A 20,145-nucleotide genomic window follows, 5' to 3' on the forward strand; every position below is an offset into this window, starting at 1 on the left:
ATGATAGTGGTTATGGCGACTCCTGATGTTATTTGGGGTATTTTAGAAACATGTTTAATCATATACCACCCCAATTTAAGTCCTGGTAGTCAAACGAGTAGCAATAAACAAAGCAAATATTGGCAGTCGAGTGTAGGGCGACATTCCTGTCTATGTGGCGTACTCCATTAGACAGATTGGTTCCCCAGAAGTACATAGGTAAAGGGCCTGTGTTGCTCAAACGGGAATTGGGGTGTAATAGACACTTCAAAATGCATTGCGCTGCAAATTGATTTTCCTTGCACATAACCAGAATCTCAGCTTTATGTGTTCTGTGGATGAAGGCACCAGGAAGGAGGGAGGGGGGAAATTGCTTTCTGATTCAGAGAAGATCTTATTCACGCTTTCCTCTGCTACCCCAGAAGCAAAGCTTTAAACACGGGAGCATCTTCTGATCATATCAAATATCTCAGATGTGTGTGTCATATATATATATGACACACACATCTGAGATATTTGATACATATACACTTAAGTGCTCTCTTCAATAAAAGCTTATTTCCAAGTTGCACCGTGTACATCAGTTATGCATCCACCCAGTCAGTATATTTTAAGATGCTCTGAAACAGAAAGGATAGTACATCGTTCTGGGGCAATCCTAACCAAGTCTAATTGGACAGGCTTCCTCAAACTTGGCCCGCCAGATGTTTTTGGCCTACAAGTCCCATGATCCCTAGCCAGCAGGACCACTGTTCAGGGATGATGGGAATTGTAGTCTCAGAACATCTGGAGGGCTGAGGCTGAGGGAGCCTGTACTTGGAACTATTGAATTCAGTAGGACTTACATGCAGGGTTATGGTTGCAACCTTAAATTACTTTAAGGTAATAGCATTTCTTTCTTTATTTCGTAAAATCCGGATACAGTGGTATCTCGAGTTACATACGCTTCAGGTTACAGACTCCGCTAACCCAGAAATAGTGCTTCAGTTTAAGAACTTTGCTTCAGGATGAGAACAGAAATCGTGCTCTGGAGGCGCGGCGGCAGCAGGAGGCCCCATTAGCTAAAGTGGTGCTTCAGGTTAAGAACAGTTTCAGGTTAAGAACGGACCTCTGGAACGAATTAAGTACTTAACCTGAGGTACCACTGTACCACTTAATAGCAAAACAAAAAAAACCCCTCAAAAGCGGTTTACAAAGAGAATAAAACAATAAAATTATCCGTTGAAACAACTATTAAGAACATTTTTTTAAAGTGAAATAAACTAAAAAGAGATTAAAGCATATATACATTGACATCTTGCAGGTCTGGGTAGACTTATCAAACCAAAAATGTTTTTCGAAAGTCCTGTAAAGAGTATGGTGAAGGTGCCTACCTGATTTCAATAGGCAGGGAGTTCCAAAGTGCAGGTGCTACAACCCTAAAATATAGATTTTTTACAAATGTGAAACAGGTGTTATGTGTCACTTGTAACAGTGCCAGTTATGCAGACCTTGAGGGTAAGGCCAACTCTCAAATAAATTAGTCCCAAATTGCCAAGGGCTTTATGTCACACTGCGTGGAGGAAAAAACTTTAAACGCGTAGCAGAGTTCCCCCAAAATAGACCAGAGGCAATTGTATTCCATCCAGCAGAGCTTGACTGCTACAGAAGGCAAATGAGCATAATGGTCACAAATCCAATACATTCAGGATTGGCACAGTCCATAAGAAATCCAGTTGCAGCAGACGTAAATTAAACTTGACAAGAACTTATAATAAGACTAAACCTTAACACTATAGCATACGGAACACCACACTAGAGCAAAGAGATAGGAAGAGAAAGTGAGTGAAACCCAAGCTCCTCCTGGCTTGACTATTATAGTCACCCTGACCTTGACAGAAAGATAACAGAACAAGATTAAACCAGTTGTACTGTCATACCTCGGGTTACAGACGCTTCACGTTGTGTTTTTTCGTGTTGCAGACTGCCAAAACCTGAAAGTACCAGAATGGGCTACTTCCGGGTTTGGGCGGTCGTGCTTGCGCAGAAGTGCTAAATTGCGCTTTCCACATGCGCAGAACTGCCGAATCACAACCAACACGTGCGCAGGTGCGGGTTGCGAATGTGCATCTCACAGATCATGTTCGCAACCCGAGCTTCCACTGTACTCAGCTTCCCAAAAGGAATAACCCAAACATGAGAAACCTTCTGCCTGTTTCTTTCACACAGAAAGACACTTTCCAGAACACTCTTGAATTAATCAGAATAGGAAAGAGCTCTACACATCAGATCAATGTGCTAAGAAATGCAAACTGACACTTTTACATACTAATAGTAACACCTGATTCCTTCTCCCCTCGGAACATAGTTTAGGGTTCAGGCTTAATACTAAACTGTGGTTAATTGAAATCAGAAAGTTCTGAGCTCATCCTTGCAAGCATGCTGGGTGAAAGAAGGGGGAGAGAAAGGCTGGGTTTGGTCAACCCAAAGGAGACAATTCACCATCTCCTATTTTCATTAGATCCCTTTCTTCAGAAAGGGCCAATAGCAAGTTGGTTGGAAAAGACCTCTAACCTAAGAGCAATTTCTTTCCCTTTTAAACAAACATCTCCCCTTCAAATCTCTTTTGGGTTTTTCCCCAGGAAGATGAAGAAGACCCCTTGCCTAACAAGAAATGGCCAACTGTGGATGCTTCCTACTATGGCGGGCGAGGAGTTGGAGGAATTAAGAGAATGGAGGTTTGTTTTGTTGAGCCTTGAGTCGCTGCCGCTCGAGATGCAAAGCTGTGAGGCGCTCGGCTTTGTCTCTGGAGCTGGCAACTGTGCACTGTGTCACGTGTTACCATGATAAGCCAGGAAAATGGAAGTGCTGCTCTGCTCCCCTGTAGTTCTCCAACAAAGGGGGAAATGTGTAGGAGAGAGGGGCCGGAGGAGGAGAGAGGGGCTATAGCCCTCTTAGTGGAGCCACTCAGAGTAGTCAGTACTGATCTCAATGGACACAGTATGGTGGAGATTCCTGTGTCCCTGTGCAACTGACCCTCCTTGCTGCTCTTCTTTGTGGCCTCCTACTTGGGACCGGGAGAGACATCACCTTGCCAACAAAGGTCCATATAGTTAAAGCCATGGTTTTCCCAGTAGTGATGTATGGAAGTGAGAGCTGTACCATAAAGAAGGCTGATCGCTAAAGAATTGATGCTTTTGAATTATGGTGTTAGAGGAGACTCTTGAGAGTCCTGTGGACTGCAAGAAGATCAAGCCTATCCATTCTGAAAGAAACCAGCCCTGAGTGTTCACTGGAAGGACAGATCGTGAAGCAGAGGCTCCAATACTTTGGCCACCTCACGAGAAGAGAAAACTCCCTGAAAAAGACCTTGATGTTGGGAAAGATGGAGGGCACAAGGAGAAAGGAAGGACAGAGGACGAGATGGCTGGACAGTGTTCTCGAAGCTACCTGCATGAGTTTGACCAAACTGGGGGAGGCAGTTGAAGACAGGAGTGCCTGGCGTGCTCTGGTCCATGGGGTAATGAAGAGTCGGACACGACTAAATGACTAAACAACAACAACTTGGGACAGGACAGGGATAGGGAACCTGGGCTCCACACCAGGGGTCATTGGGTGACGGCTCTCCTCACCATTGGCCATGGTGACTGGGGCTGACAGGAGGTGGAGTCCTACAACATAATGCAGGTGTTGGGAGCCAACCAGCAGTAAATTGCATGGAGTAAGTGAACTCTTTATTAGAAAAACAGGATCTGCCAGGCCTAATGTGCACAGCAACTCTTTTTCAGTAGCCCCACTATTGCTGCCACTCTGTTCCAGTCTCACCCATGTAAGCTGCAGTAATGCCAGGGGGCATGAGGGTGGCTCTGCCCCGCCCTATTGGATGCTATTGGAGGGCCCTGCTAGATTGGCAAAGGCTGGACCAAAGGCTGGATCTTGTGTTGGTTCCCTCAAGGCTCTTCTTGCAGCTCAAGGAAATCTTACGTGTTATTTTTTGAGGTCTATAGATCATGGTTGCTTTGACCTCACTCACGCGATCTGGTATGTGATTAGATGTCAAGTTGGATTTTTCCAAGTTAAAATGGGCTTCTTTTTAATATTTTTAATTTTTAAAAAAGCGTCCCTCAGGTGACTAATTTTTAATTGTAGCCAGATTGACTTACTTCCCCTGATGTCAGACTTCTTGGAATTTCCCCCTTTAAATATATTCATAGGGCAGTTTTAGGCATCTCTCCACAGAATTAGGGAAGAACTGATTTCATCGGTTTCATTTCTTCAGGGCTTTGAAAAAGAGAGAGAGAGGCTTGTTTCTACAACTGAATGCAGAAAAGAAGAAGAGAACAAGTCTTTTCAAGACATGTTACAATCATTTTGGAAAAAATTACAGTGTGGCATCAGTATTCTCATCTGCAGACCATGTGTATCAGAAGCTCCTATTGTTCCACAGCTGGCGCAGTGTAGTGGTTAAAAGCATGATCTGCAAATCCCATGAACTCATAGGAGGTGGTGGTCTGGCTTAGGCAAGGCACTGTCTCTTAGCCCCAGGCCCAAATCTATTTTATGTTGTTGATCATGTGGGCTGATGGTCCAGTGTTGCAGCATCTGGAATGCAATGGGATTCACTTCTGAGTAGATATACTTGGGGTTCTTCTGTAATTTAGAGCTTAATAGAGAATTATACTTGAATCAGTACATTTGTTTTTGCAACTGTAAGGTTCCAATTTGCATGTGGCTTAGCATGAATGGGGACGCGGGTGGCGCCGTGGGTTAAACCACAAAGCCTAGGACTTGCCGATCAGAAGGTCGCGGTTCGAATCCCTGCGACGGAGTGAGCTCCCGTTGCTTGGTCCCTGCTCCTGCCAAGCTAGCAGTTCGAAAGCACGTCAAAGTGCAAGTAGATAAATAGGTACCACTCTGGCGGGAAGGTAAACGGCATTTCCGTGCGCTGCTCTGGTTTTCCAGAAGTGGCTTAGTCATGCTGGCCACATGACCCAGAAGCTGTATGCCGGTTCCCTCGGCCAGTAAAGCGAAATGAGCACCGCAACCCCAGAGTCGGCCACAACTGGACCTAATCGTCAGGGGTCCCTTTACCCTTTACTTTTATCTTAGCATGAATGAGCAAACATGCAGGTTCCTGGACTGAAGATTGCCATAGTGTTCCTTCCTTGGTTCTGCTGCTGCTGCTCCATCAAGGGCGAAGCCATAGTTTGGCTTAAGGTTACGTTTGAAAACCAGGTGTGTGTAACCAAGGTTTGTTCTTGCTTTACCACTTGAAAGAGACAAACCATAAGCCCAGGTTTGGATGTGATTCTAAGCCAAAGCATGGATTAGCCCTGGCAGTTCTGCAGGACCAGGGGAGGGGTCCATGATCTTTGGTCTGGGAGTCCACCTGTGTGCTGGTATGCAGTGAGCCAAGGCTTGACTTAGCGCTACATGCAAACTGGTCCACCTTGACCACTGGCTTGAGCACCGCGTGTCCCTACACAAGGCCACTTTGAGAACGGGTCTTGCTTTTTGCAGGTTCGCTGGGGCGATAAAGGGTCGACCGAAGAAGGTGCCCGACTAGAGAAAGCCAAAAATGCTGTGGTGACAATCCCTGAGGAACCGGATGAGCCATTTCAGCCTAGACCTCCGAGACCCAAGCCTACCTCATTGCCTGCTCAGGAAAAGTGGTACACACCTATTAAGGTACACACTGGGTCTTTTGTCATTGAAAGCAGTGTTTGCTTTGCAGTTGTCTAATGGGGCAAATTGGGACAGCTGGGAAGCCTGGGGAAACCAAGCCCCCATTTATACAAATTTAAGACCACTGGGGGAAACAGCATTGGCAGTGGGTTCCTGAGAGGGTAGTGGAAGCCCCAACCTGTGATGGCACTGCAGTGTGCGCACAAAGGGAATATCTGGAGGTATTAGGAGCCTTGATTCTTGAACCAGGCTTCCTTCAGATTAGCTCATATCTAGGGATAGGGCATGATCCTATCAAGGTGCATGGAGCCAACTAGATATCTCATGGGAGAGGGATGGAGGACTTACTTATTTATTTATTTATTTATTTATTTTTACAAACATCAAATTCAAAATCCATATTCATTTTCTAACATAAGCCTATTACATAGATTACCTAAATTAAAATATATCTAATGGCTCTAGGCTTCCCTTTGCTGTATGTAAATACAACGCAATTAACAAATTATATTATAAATGATATTATAGGTTCCCATATATCCCCCACTCGCTTCACCCATGTGTGATCTCAATATTTTACTTCTTCCATCTTGTTGTGTTGTTATAATTTAATAATTATTCAGTTGATTCTATTATTATTTTCTTGCTTACCCCTGCACGTTTTACGCATTCTCTATTAATATTTCAATTCCGGAACCATATTTTATCATGTCTTCCTTCACTCCATCCCACTCTCTAATTATTCTGTGATTTGAGTGGCCTCTAATAATTGCCACCAATTTTGCCATTTCTATGAACTGGCAGAGTTTGTTTTGCCATTCTAATAGTGATGGGATTTTCTATGGGAGAGGGATGGGGGACTTGTGGTCCTCTGGATGTTCTTGGACTCCCAACTCCCATCGTGGTCAGGGATGATGGGTGTTGTAATCCAACAACACCTGGAGGGCAACACATCCTCCCTCCCTGAGGATGTTAATGGCATCAGTGCATTAAGGAAAGAGCAGCAATTGGAAGGCGTAGAGTCAGGAAAGAACGGGAGTGTGCAGGGCCTGAAGGCTGTGGTGGAACTCAAAAGAGAAGATGCAAATTGGCTGGGTGGAGAGAAGAGTATTATTATTATTATTATTATTATTATTATTATTAATATGCTACCCTATACCCGGAGCTCTCAGAGTGGTTCACATGAAAAGATCACAGTACAGTGGTACCTCTGGTTGTGAACGGGATCCATTCCGGAGGCCCGTTAGCAACCTGAAAAGAACGCAACCCGTGTCTGCACGTCTGTGCACGCGCGGGTCGCGATTTGCTGCTTCTGCGCATGCGTGTGATGTCATTTTGCACATCTGTGCATGCGTGAGCGGCGAAACCCGGAAGTAATCCTTTCTGGTACTTCCGGGTCGCCGTGGGACGCGACCTGAAAATGCGCAACCTGAAGCAAACGTAACATGAGGTATGACTGTATATAAAATAAAAATAAAGCAATAACCCAATAATACACTCCCCCCCCCCATAAAAAGAGCCACATTTTAAAATGGTATGTGGGATGTTGATCAGGTCAACCAGAGGTCTGGTTTAAAATAAACTTTTTTGACTGGCGCCTAAAGGTGTATAATTATTATTATTAATAATAATTTCTTTCTATACCGCTTTATATTTTAAAGAAAGAATCTCAAAGCGGTTTAAAACACATTAAACCATGACAGATGGCCACCCAACCTCTCTTTAACCCTCCCTGCCCATGAAAGAGAGTCTACAACCTTCCAAGGGCGACAGTTCCACTTGCTGATTCTAGTTGCAGCAGCCCAGGATCCATAAATTTCCTCAAGACTCCAGTGTGTGCTGCCTCTTATACAGACCCATATGAGGTAGTCTTGTAAATAATAATAATAATTATAATAAAATTTATTTATACCCCACCCTTCCCAGTTCAGAAAACCGATGTGCTGGTCCCGGGGGTAAGGTACCGTGGGCGTAAGCAGAGTCCACACGAAGAAGGGCGAGGTCCGAGGCGGAGAGCTGGGCGGGGAACAGGAACGCTGGAACAGGAGACCGAGCAGGGAACAGGAACATCGGATGATCAGGAACAGGAGGCCGAGCAGGGAACAGGAGCACCGGATGGTCAGGAACAGGAGGCCGAGCAGGGGTCAGGAACACAGGAAGGTCCGAAGCCAACAACAACATTGCTCCCGCAACCTGGGACCGGGCTGACTAGGCTTTTATCCTCTTCTAAGGCCGGGGGCGGTCCCGGCCCCCAGGAGCCCCGCCTCCTCTGGCCTTAAGGCGAGCACTCCTCTCTGCCCTAAGCCTCTGCAGATCAGGAGAGGCCGAAGGGTTACTGGGCCCTGGAGGAGGCTCACCTGATGCCACTGAGTCCTCAAGCACCTCTGGGGCCAGAAGGGTTTCACCTGGGGCCAGCTCCTGGTGCTCTGCCACAGGTGCAGGCTCTTCAGCATCTAGGCCTTGCCCCAGTTCAGCCGGCCCTGGAGGCGGGGACTCCTGTGCAGGCTGGGATTCCTCTGGTTCGTCCTCTGAATCGGAATCCCAGGCCATCACAACCGAGCTCTGGGCGGCTAACAACAAATTTAAAACACTTAATCGATGCAACAAAAACCAGCATAAAATACAGTATAAAGCGTGAATAACAACACATTCAGAATTCAAAAATCAATTTAGGGGGGAAATCCATCCAATAAACATTAGATGATCACCAAGGCTAGCTGGCTAAATTAGTCCTATTTGGGCCAGCGAGGAGACCAGGGGAGAATTATCTGTGGGATCCCAGAGTGGGTAATCTTCATAAAAAGGAGAGGGGGAAGGAAGGAAGGGGAATAAAAGATCAGGCTAAGTTCAAATTGAAAGCCAGGTGGAATAGCTCTGTCTTACAGCCCCTGTGGAAGGAGGTTAAATCCTGCAGGGCCCTGGTCTCATGGGACAGAGCATTCCACCAGGTCGGAGCCATCACTGAGAAGGCCCTGGCCCTGGTGGAGGATAATTTGACTTCCTTTGGGCCCGGAACCCCTAAACTATGATTATTCATGGAGCTTAAGGGCCTCTGCTGGGCATACCAGGAGAGGTGGTCCCGTAAATACGAGGGTCCTAAGCCATCAAAATTGAAGGGGTACATGCAGGAGGTGTTTTGCCGAGACAAGGAGGGAAGGCATAACGGCCTCAAATACTGGAAATGCATAGCTGAACTTTGGAACCGTCTTCCATAGGAGGCAGTGAGAGCCACCAATGTGGATTGGACACATTCATGGAGAAGAAAGGCTGTCAATGGCTACTAGCTATAGTATACTCTCCTTCCAAAGTCAGACTCAGCAATGCTAGTGAATAGCGGTTGCTGGAAACCACAGGAGGGGAGAGTTATCTTATGCTTGAATCCTGCTTGCGGGCTTTGTGGGAATGTTCAGGGATGCAGGAGAGGATATATTGTCTGATTATATCCTTTTCCAACTTGTGTTAACAAGTTCACAATTTAGCAGAGTACCATTCCCCTTTTGTTTAAACTCAGAGGATGTGTTTGCTCAGGCTCGCTAAAGCCTCTATAATAACTGTTCAGGTATTTTCCCCTTATTCCCTCATAAAAGATAAGACACGACGCAGTCTTCTATAAAAGTATAAAAAGGTTTACTCACACATCATTCTGTTCACAATAGGATCCCCGAAGGCAGTCTTAGCTTAGAAAAGTAACATATACCTAGAAACTATCTCATAAGAAGACAGTCCCTTTTTCCTCTCTTGGTTGGAAGCCAAGAGAGCATCTTTGGCTAAGCAGATGTTGCTTCTTCGATGCATGTAGTCAAAGAGAGAGAGAGATGGCTGCCCTGTCCTGTGCTTTTGTCATTACCTGCACAGGTGAGGCCATGCCCACCTCTAGTCACATGCAGAGGAAGTCTGTCCCAGCCCAGAAGGAAACAGGAAGTTTACCTGCTGGCTGGACAAACATTCCTCCCCATGTGTAAACATGTTCACTCTAGGAATGTTGTACTTCCCTGCTCTTGTGTTTCACATCCCACAGGTTTCCCACAGGTACAGTGGTGCCTCGCAAGACAAAATTAATTCGTTCCACGAATTTTTTTGTCTAGCGAATTTTTCGTCTTGCGAAGCACGAAATCCCATAGGAATGCATTGAAAATCAATTAATGCGTTCCTGTGGTCAAAAAAAGTCCAAACAAAGCCAAATTTGGTACATCAAGAGTTTATTAAGTGCTCTTTAAAGTCACACATACTGTAAAGAGCATTTCAAAATTCAAACCCAGAATTTTTTTAAAAAAACAGCAGAGTGGCCCAATGGTCACAGAAAATCATAAAAATGCAGAAAAAAACACACAAGCTTCCAGATTCTTGCAAACCCCTCCCCAACTGTTCCCCCAGCCACCCAGCACACAGAAATTCAAATCCAGAATTTTTTTTAAAAAAACAGCAAAGTGGCCCAATGGTCACAGAAAATCATAAAAATGGAGAAAAAAACACACAAGCTTCCAGATTCTTGCAAACCCCTCCCCAACACCAAGTCCTTGAATTCCAAACACCCCAACCCAAAATCCAACCCCCAAAAAAAAGTTTTAAAAGCTTAACTTACCAAATGGCTGCAAAAGAAGTTTTGGAAAAGCTTCAAAAATCACCAAAGTCTTTAAAAACCTCAAAAAAGGCTACTATGTACACTGCGTTCTATGAGTTGCTCCTCAAAGTCAAGTCGCAACTGTATTAATGGTGTTAAGAAAAAGGAAACAAACTTGCAAGACGTTTTCGTCTTGCGAAGCAAGCCCATAGGGAAATTCGTCTTGCGAAGCAGCTCAAAAAACGGAAAACCCTTTCGTCTAGCGAGTTTTCCGTCTTGCGAGGTATTCGTCTTGAGGGGCACCACTGTACCTGGGTGGCCACTGTGAGGATAGGGTGGTAGACTAGATGGGCTATGGACCTGATCCAGCAGGATCTTTTTATATATATATATATATATTTTTATAATATTTTTATTAAGTTTATGAAATACAGAAAAAAAGAATAGAAGACAGATATAAGAAAAGAAAATAAAAAAGTTACAAATTTCCATATTCTTTTTTTCCAACACATCTAGTGGACTTCCCCGCATCCTCCAAACCCTGCATTCTCTGTGGTACAGAACATCAGCAATTTGTTAACTTGTTTCAATACTTATTGTATCCTTCATTTTATCATGTTTCCTAATTTCAAAGATGTTATAACCCAAATCTTATACATTTTCGTTTAAACACAATAAAGTTATTTCATTATTCTACCTCTGACTTCTTGTACCTTAATTTCCATTTCATTAATTTACCATTGCTGAAGCTAGAGTTTCCTAAAAGGTGCATTTTTTAACATTCGTACAGCTTATAATGTTTTTTCAAATAGTCCTTAAATTTTTTCCAGTCCTCCTCAATTGTTTCTTCTCCCAAGTCTCGGATTCTGCCAGTCATTTCGGCCAGTTCCATGTAGTCCATCAACTGCATGTGCCATTCCTCCAGCGTGGGTAGATCTTGTGTCTTCCAATGCTTTGCAATCAGGATCCTTGCTGCTGTAGTGGCATACATAAAAAAAGTTCTATCTTTCTTAAACACTCTCTGGTCCACTATGCCCAGAAGAAAGGCCTCCGGTTTTTTAGGTAAGGTAAATCTAAGTACCTTTTTTAGTTCATTATGAATCATCTCCCAAAAGGCCTTCACTTTCGGGCAAGTCCACCAAAGGTGAAAGAATGTCCCTTCCGCCTCTTTACATCCAGCAGGATCTTTTTATAGACTTAGGTTTTTTTAAAAGTACTAGAAGTAAGCACCTGCTTTGACTAGACAAACTTCATTTAAACAAAGGAGAGTTTGGAAAAGTCTTTCGACCAACAAGATGCTTAATCTCCACTTGGTTTTCATATGTGCATGCAGGGTTTTTTGTGTTATTTTTAAAGTCCCTTAAAGTCAAAATAGTAAAAGACCTGAACTTAGAATTTCCCACTCATTTAACACATTGTTAAGAACCACTTACTTAATCACACATCGCTGGCTCAATGTGTTCCCATTAAGCGAAATTTATGCCTTAATAGCATCCCATTTAAGGAGCGCTCATTGTCCTACAGTGTCATTTGGCGGAAGATGATCCCCGAGACATATCCAAGGACAGCTAATGATTCTGAGAACGGCCGCCGTGTACGCCAGCTAATCAAACGTCCTCTTGGTCTCCTCTTTGCAGGGTCGTCTCGATGCGCTGTGGGCTTTGCTGAGGCGGCAGTATGACAGAGTATCTTTGATGCGACCGCAGCAGGGAGATGAGGTGCGTGTTACGTGTTTGTGGCCTGTTTGCTGTGCTGTTCACCACTCTCCACAGGGCTCTTCTCTTTTGTGTATGGAACGATGGCCTACATAAATTCAGGTCCAGGGTTTCAGTCAAGGTTTTCCCCCCATCCCTTCGTGGAGATGCTTGAAGACCAGACCAGATAGGAAGAATCTTTGTTTGCATCAGCCACTAGCCATAGCAGTAAAATAAAGCACAGTTGTACTGAACATAGAGGTAAAGGCTTAACTATACAAAACAGCGTATTTTTCTGTCTACAAGATGCCCCCATATATAAGACACCCCCATATTTTTGGGGACTCAAATTTTAGAAAATGGGAGAAGATGGCACAGAGTTGTTGAGCTTTTTGGGGGGAGACTGCCAAAAATCGCTCATCCACATGCATCCCAAAATCTGCCTCTCATCTGTCCCCTCAACAGCAGAAGCTGCAAATCACCCACCCAATTGCTGCAGCGTCAGCCAATCAACACCAACCATTGCCACAGCAACCAATAACACACCCACCCTATGCACTATCCATGTATAAGACGACCCCCACTTTTTAGCATAATTTTTAGAGAAAAAAACCTAGTCCTATACACAGAAAAGTACGGCACATTCCAAAGCTTTACATCAACAATCAAGTAATAGATCTTATTCTAATTGCCCCTGCTATTATTTTTTTTAAGTTTCTGCTGTCACCTGGTTATCTTGATCTGCTAGACACAGCAGCAATGGTTGAGTGACCTGGCATGGATATTAGTAGAGGTGTAATAACACCACTCCTCAAATCTTTATAAAGAGTGCAATCTAGCAACACGCAAGCTGCTGATATCGAAGAACAGATGCTGTACACCACTAGTCTCTGATCTCATTCCCTTACAACCTTCCAAAATGGCAGAGAATGGCTGAAATTCCAATCGCTCCCTGTGTGACTTATGGCGGTCTGCAAAGGGAGACCTGTGCTAGACCTAAAAGTGGACATTAAGCTTAGGACTGAGGCTCTGCCTTTTCCCCAGCCCAAAGCCTCTAAGGGGGAGGGCATTGAAGTCCCATTAAATGGAGGGCTGTAGCAAATAACATTTTATATTTGCATGCAGTTGATATAAATCAGAGGGCTGCTGTGACTAATTAGCACCATCTTTACTTCCTGGGACTTTATAAACCACAAGAGCAAGGAACACCTGGTGGATTTGTTTTGCCTTTTCTATTCGCTTTATATCCAAGACTTGTTGATCCCAAATAGTAATGCAAAATTCTGGCAAGGTTTTGAGTTACTGGGAAACTGACAAACAGGAAATGTGTGTGTTGGGAGGGGGGGAGACAGAGATATTTACAGAATTTATTTGGCTGTCAGTGCTAAATTTGATTATAGCATTTGACTCGCAGAGAAGATGACATGAGCATGCAGATGTGAGAGAGACTGATGAAGAGGAAGCCAGTATGTTTGTGTCTTTGTTAAATTCCTCAGCCACCTCCTATCCAAAATTCTTTATCTTTAATAGAGCATGCATCAAGCTGCAGTGTTTAGTTCATTCATCAGTTATCTTACCCGTTCAATACATTTTGATCAGTTACAACAAGGCAGCTGACTCTGGAATTTATTTTTACTTGTGCCTAAACCCTTTTTGTGGCTGTTCACTTCTGGATCAAGCAAGGGGTTTGGGTACTTGCCAGTAGAACAGCTTAAATATTGACCGCCTTTTATTTGACTTACATACTTGCAAGAATGAGGTGGTTTCTGTAAGTTATTTACACGACAGGGAGGAAAAAATGGACTCTCATTTCGAAGACTTTCGTTACCTCTAAAACAAACAGCAGCCAGCGTTTGATTTCTGTGGAAAAAATAAGAGAGAGAGAGAGAGAGAGAGAGAGAGAGAGAGAGAGAGAGAGAGTTGAAAATCTATAATTTGGCTGCTGAACACAGTGCTAAAGACAGTTATCATATTTTGGGTGTGACTTGTGGTGTTGCACGAACACAGCTTCTGCCTAAGTTGTGGGGGGAAGCACGTTTTAATCCCCTGAAGGAAAATTTGCTCCTTTATTCCTCAGTTCAGATCAGTACCTCACGCGAGTGTGAATCAGTAAACAAAACCACAGTAAGCAAATACAACTGTCACGCTGAACAGCGAGCGAAACGAAAGGGGCTCCTGTCATCTCGTTCCCCTTTGCCAAAGAAGCTCCATTTGAATGCGAATTTTTGATGAAATAATTGAAGCTGAAGCATCAAGAACCAGAAAAGAGAGGGCCCTCTCTCCCGCCTCTCCTTTCCGCAGTTCTTCCAGACACTTAAGAGCGATGCTGGCCCGGTTTGAGGGCCACCCTCCGCTGATCGGAAAAGCTTTGATTGTGGACGGAACTCCTTCGAGTCATGAATTTTTCAGCCCGCAACCGGCGAGGTGAGGAAGCTTGTACAGGTGTGAGCTAGCAGGTTGTTGTCGACATCTGTTCGGAGCAGAGGCCCAACTCCAGCGCCAGCCTGCAGCGAGGCTTCTGGGTTGTCAGCAGATGTAGTTAAGGATGGGAAAACAGTGTTTTTTGGTCTCAGATTTCCTGCCCGGGGGGGGGGGGAGAGGGGGAGCCCTGAAACACGAAAGGTAGAGTGGGGGGCGGCTGGCACAGCTGCGCTCCCAAACATGCCCGAGGCACAAATAGAAGAGATCTAATGTAGTTTGACTCTGTTGTGGTGGGGAGATGGGGAGAGAGAGCCACTTCAGAGACAACTTAACGTGGCAACATCTGCCACCAAGTTTCTAGGGACTGACAGGGGACAGCAGGTATGGATCGAAGTCCCCACATAGACAGCCTGCATTAAGCCGTGAACTCTTTTGAAGGCTTTCCATCAAACGTGCCGGAGTCCTCAGCAGGAGCTGGGCTTGTGTTTGTTTTTTCCCTGTTTTTTCAAAGCGGTGTCTTGGGGCGGGTGTAGATTTTGTGTGTGTGTGTGTGTGTGTGTGTGTGCGCGCGCGTGCCAACAAGGTAATTTATAAATGATGCATTGCCACACACCCTCACCGTTTGTTTAAAGTCGAGAGAGAGAAAGAGGGGAGAAGAAGAAAGGGAGATCAGCAATACTTTTGGGGTTGTTCTGTAAAACAGCCAATTAATTCTCAGAAGTGCTTCTTGGATTTAATTGAGGTTACGTTCACCTTCAGACCACATTGCTACAACCGAGGCAGCCGCCTGAGTGTTGAAACGCTGTCGCAGCGACACCTTGTCGCGCTGTTGCAGCAGATAGTGTTGGCTCCCCCCCCTCCAGTGCTTGTTGTTCAAGGGGTTTCGGGCAGCAATAGACAGAAAACTGGCACAGCTTTCAACATGTGCATTATGCTCCTTTGCTCCTTATCTAAGCCGGCTCATGCATTTTGATTTATGAGCCGCAACACTGGCACACAGACTCATACACCACTCAAGTTTTTTTTAATTTTGTGTGTGGAGGGCATTATTATTATTTCTCCCCGCTTCCTCTTAGGTTTTGCTGGCTGTTGAAACTTACTGACACTGAAAATTACTGTTGATCCTGAAAAGATGCAAGCATGCTGTACTTCATGGTTCTTATGAAGTCAAAACGGATTTTTCACTACCCCCTCGCACAGTGCCAATTTGCTGGGGTCTAGCAGAGTTTGGTTCAGGATCAGGGCTTTGTTTGAGTTGGCTCTAGAATTAAAATAGGAAATGGATCCTGGTGGTTGCAGGTCGTGTTCTGAACGCAGCGGTGGAGTTTTGAGAACCTCTTGTTACCAAACAGGCTTCAAGAGCAAACTCCCTCCTGCCTCTTGCAAAGCATTCTGGAATGCCAGAGCCAGTTGCAACACAGCACAGCAAAAAGATAAAGCGGATGTGTTAAAGAATCAGCTTGCGTTTCTTGATCTGTTTCTTTACACAATCAAGCTGCAGAGATTGCTGTATTGAGCTTGCCCCCTGCCTACGCTTCACCAGGAAACCCCAGGCTGGTTTCTTTTGCTAAACAACAACAAACCTCAGGTTACGTGAAACATAATTGTCAGAGCCACCCGAGGTCCCAGCTCACAAGAGACCAAAGTCCAGTCCAAGATATATACAAAAGGTTTTATTGAAGAACATTGTTGTCGTTACATCCAAGCTCCGTGGCTCCGCATCTGTTACCCTTAGATGTTAGAAGTCCCCTCTGAGTCAGTCCCGCCCCTGCACCAGCTTAAGAGGCTTGTACTGCTCCACCTTTTCCTCTCTTTCCTTTTCCGCAGGGTCTTCCTGCCCCCCTGTGCTCCCTCCCTCCGGGACTCCCCCGAGGCTGAGTCTTCTGCCACCTGCTCCCCCCTCCTTCGTGCTTTGGGACCAGGCTCCTCCTCAGGGCTCTCCTCATTTCCGCGCGCCTCCACATTTGAACTTGGCGCGCGTACGTTGCCTCTGACCTTCCTTTCGACCGTTACGCTACTCTCGGTACTACACTCCTCCCCTTCCGGCAGGACGTTTTGCTCCAAACTCCTTCCCCTCTCTGCTTCCTGTTCTGCTCTTTCTGACACACTGGCAACTCCACCCCCTTCACTCCGTTCCGACGGAGAGGCCGGTCCCGATCTCCAGCCCCCACTGGGGATTCCCCCTTCGTTCCCCTGCTTCTGACTGCCTCCCTCTCTACTGCCCCTTGGCCTGACCAGGGGGGCTCCCTTTTGGGAATCCTCGGATTCACTTGACGGACTCACTGACAACCTCGGGTCGTCGTCGTCCTCTTCCTCGTCGCCCTGGGACCCCTCCCCCTCGCTCTCTGTCCCTGAAATCCTGACATCCATCCCCCCCTCGAAGCCCCCCTTCCCCCCTCCCGCCCATCGGGTGCAGGTTGTAGGAGCTGCAGCTCTTCGGAGGTGGATGCAGGATACAGGTTGTGTACCTCCCTATCCTCTGCTTGCAGTTCGGTGTATGAGTGTTCGAATTCGGGTTCTTGACCCAAAGTGTTCTCTTCTCCCTCTTCCATTGGTACCTCGTCTGGTGCTGCCGGCCAAGGTCCCGTCAGCCATTTCCTGCGCCAGTCCTCCTCTGGTTGCTCGTCCCACCAATAAGAGGGTTCTGTGTCCACCCCTGAGCACGATCCCCTGGGCGGGCTAGATTCTGGCGTTCTCTCCTCGGCTGAAGAAAAACCCCGGAAAGTACTGTCTGAGAGTGTGGGCGTAAAGAGCCAGTCATCAAAGTACTCGGCTGGCATGGGTCTATGCGGGAAAAGGGCATGGAACTCGTCTTTTAGAAGAGGTTCGTCTAAAGCGTAGCCCGGCACCCAACCGTTGGCACTGGCTGGAGTGCCCTCTGTGGCTAGAAAGTATTCTACCCCCTCTTCCCCCCATCTCGAGTCCAGGATTTCTGTGACCTCGTTGAGTGGTTCGGCCCTAGGCGCCCTCTCCCTCTCCTGTGACTTAGTGTGTAGTTGCGGGACTGTTTCAGACTCCTGAAACCTGTGCGGTGCCTTGTAGGGGGTGAGCACCGACCTATGAAATACCGGATGCACTCTGGAACCTTCGGGGAGGGCTAGTCGAAAGGCTACAGGGTTGATCTTAGCCTCCACCTGGTACGGCCCTAACTGCCTGTGCCCTAGCTTCTTCTTGGCCAACGACTTGGCTGGCATCGCTTGGGCCGCTAACCACACCCAGTCCCCCACCTGGATCTCCTCCCCCGCTCTCCTGTTTTTGTCTGCCTGCACCTTATATGCTTGCTTGGCCAGCTCCAAATGTCTCCGCAACTCTTCGTGCACCTCCTGCAGCTCCGCTGCAAACTGGTCGGCTTCTTGCGGCACCCCCTCTCTCGGTGCCCCGAACCCTGGGAAGGTTCTGGGATGACGACCGTTGTTCGCGAAGAATGGCGTCACCCCCGTGGACGCGTGCTTCGTGTTGTTATAGGCAAACTCTGCCATCGGCAGGTAGTCCACCCAAGCTGCGGGTCGCTGATTGGCGTAACATCTCAGGTACTGCTGCATGATCGCGTTGACCCTCTCAGCTTGGCCGTTGGTCTGTGGGTGTCTCGCCGACGTAAGGTTGATCTTGACGTTCAGGATACCTAAAAGCTTCTGCCAAAAATTGGAAACAAACTGGCGCCCCCTGTCGGACAGGATGGACTGCGGCAGCCCATGCACCTTGAACACGTGATCAATGAAGAGTTTGGCAGTCTGTTCCGCCGTCGCCACCTTTGCGCACGGAATGAAGTGCGCCATCTTGGTGAACAGGTCCACAACCACCAGTACCGCCGTCTTCCCTCTGGAGCTGGGCAGGTCAGTAACGAAGTCCAGGGCTACCCTCTCCCACGGTTGCTGTGGCGTTTCCAGCGGTTCCAACAGCCCCGCTGGCTTCTGGTGTACTGGCTTGAACCTCTGACAAGTGTCACACCTGGCGACGTAATCCGCTACCTCTCCGCGCATCCGGGGCCACCAAAAGTCCCTTGCCACCAGTTCTATTGTCTTCTCCTTACCGAAGTGGCCAGCACTGGGGGCGTCGTGCAACTGCTGCAGAACCTTTGCGCGAAGCTCGTCGCTTGGCACGTAGAGGGCACCTTTGCGAGTTAGCAGTCCGTCGCGTAGTTGGAACTCTTCACCACTCTGCACACCTCTGCGCAACTCCTCCATTTTGGACTGTGCGAACTGATCCACTTGCAACGCGCGTTGCACCGCGTCCAGATCTACTGTGATGGCAGCGCACGACCACGCCTGCGGTGCGAAAATGTGCTTGGCTGCTACTGGCGCCGCTTCATCGAGATATTGCGGTTTCCTGGATAGCGCATCGGCTATAACGTTGGAATCTCCTGGGATGTACTCTATCCGAAAGTCGAAATCCGTGAAGAATTCCGCCCAGCGCATGTGTCTCTGGCTTTGGAGCTTCGCCGTGCGCCAATACTCTAGGTTCTTGTGATCCGTGCGGACCTGTACTGTGTGCTTGGCTCCTATGAGGAAGTGTCGCCACGCTTTGAAAGCTGCGTGAATGGCTAACAGCTCCCTGTCCCATATGGTGTAGTTTTGCTCCGCCTTGCTGAGCTTTCGGGAGTAAAAGGCACCGGGTCTCCAGTTTCCATGTGGATCTTCTTGCAGGAGTACGGCTCCAACCGCTCTGTCTGACGCGTCGGTCTCCACTCGCATGGGCCTGCCTGGATTCACGTGCAGCAGCTGCTCCTCGGAGGCGAAAAGGCTTTTAAGCTTCCGAAAAGAGCGCTCCGCCTGTTCCGTCCACACGAACCTCTTCTTCTTGGAACTCAGAGTGTCCGTGATCGCTGCCGTCTCCTTTGCAAAACCTCTGATGAATTTGCGGTAGAAGTTGGCGAAGCCGATGAATCTCTGGACTTCCTTCCGATTGCGTGGGCTCTTCCAGTCCAACACCGCGCGGACCTTGACGCTGTCCATGGCGAGCCCCTTGTCGGACAGCTTGTAGCCTAGGAAATCCACCTCCGTCACATCAAACTGGCACTTCTCTAACTTGGCGTAGAGCCTGTTCTCCCGTAGTCTCTGCAGGACTTCTTTTACGTCCTTCTCATGGGCCTCTTCCGTTTCCGAAAAGATCAGGATGTCGTCGAGGAAACACACACATTTCTTGTAGAGGAGTCCCGCTAGCACGTGATGCATAAAGGCTTGGAAGACGTGAGATCCATTTTGGAGACCAAACGGCATAACTCTGTATTCATACGTGCCCAGAGGCGTGAACATGGCCGTCTTCCACTCATCGCCCTCCCGGATGCGTATGAGGTTATACGCTCCACGCAGATCCAATTTGGTGAAGATCTTCCCCTTCCTCACGGTTGCTAGGAGATCATCTATCTTGGGCATGGGGAAGGCCTTGGGCTTGGTCATACTGTTTATGAACCTATAGTCCACAATGAGTCTTTTTTGGGGCGTGTCCTTCTTCTTTACAAAGAACACAGGACTGCCCCCCACTGCTTTCGATTCCCGGATGAATCCACGCTTCAAATTGTGCTCTATGAACTCCCTGAGCTCTTGCATCTCGTCCTCAGACATGGAATACAGTTTTGCAGTCGGCAACTGCGCCCCCGGCACCAGGTCGATGGCACAATCATAAGGTCTGTGGGGCGGCAACTGGTCAGCTTCCTTCTCGCAGAAAACCTCCAGGAACCCTTCGTACTTGCTACGTACTGCCTGCACCATGCCAAGTCGCAGCTGCTGCTCAGCCCCCTCCTCCTGGCAGGACTGGATGCAATTTTGAGCACAGTACGATGAGCAAAAGGTGATCTGGCGTTGGTACCACGCTACAGCAGGACTGTGT

The 20,145-nt window shown here is 47.1% G+C and overlaps 1 protein-coding gene across 1 annotated transcript in view; it reads left to right on the top strand.

Moving 5' to 3' along the window:
• The window catches only part of ANTXR2 (ANTXR cell adhesion molecule 2), a 156,823-nt gene that overhangs the window by 80,246 nt on the left and 56,432 nt on the right, over positions 1-20,145 (top strand). Inside the window, exons 14-16 of the mRNA XM_083756652.1 lie at positions 2,601-2,696; positions 5,479-5,646; positions 11,842-11,922. Of these exons, the coding sequence (XP_083612778.1) occupies positions 2,601-2,696; positions 5,479-5,646; positions 11,842-11,922 (345 nt within the window). The remainder of the gene's footprint in view (positions 1-2,600; positions 2,697-5,478; positions 5,647-11,841; positions 11,923-20,145) is intronic.

The sequence above is a fragment of the Podarcis gaigeae genome (assembly GCF_964106915.1).
Source record: "Podarcis gaigeae genome assembly, chromosome: 9".
Taxonomy (NCBI): Eukaryota; Metazoa; Chordata; class Lepidosauria; order Squamata; family Lacertidae; genus Podarcis; species Podarcis gaigeae.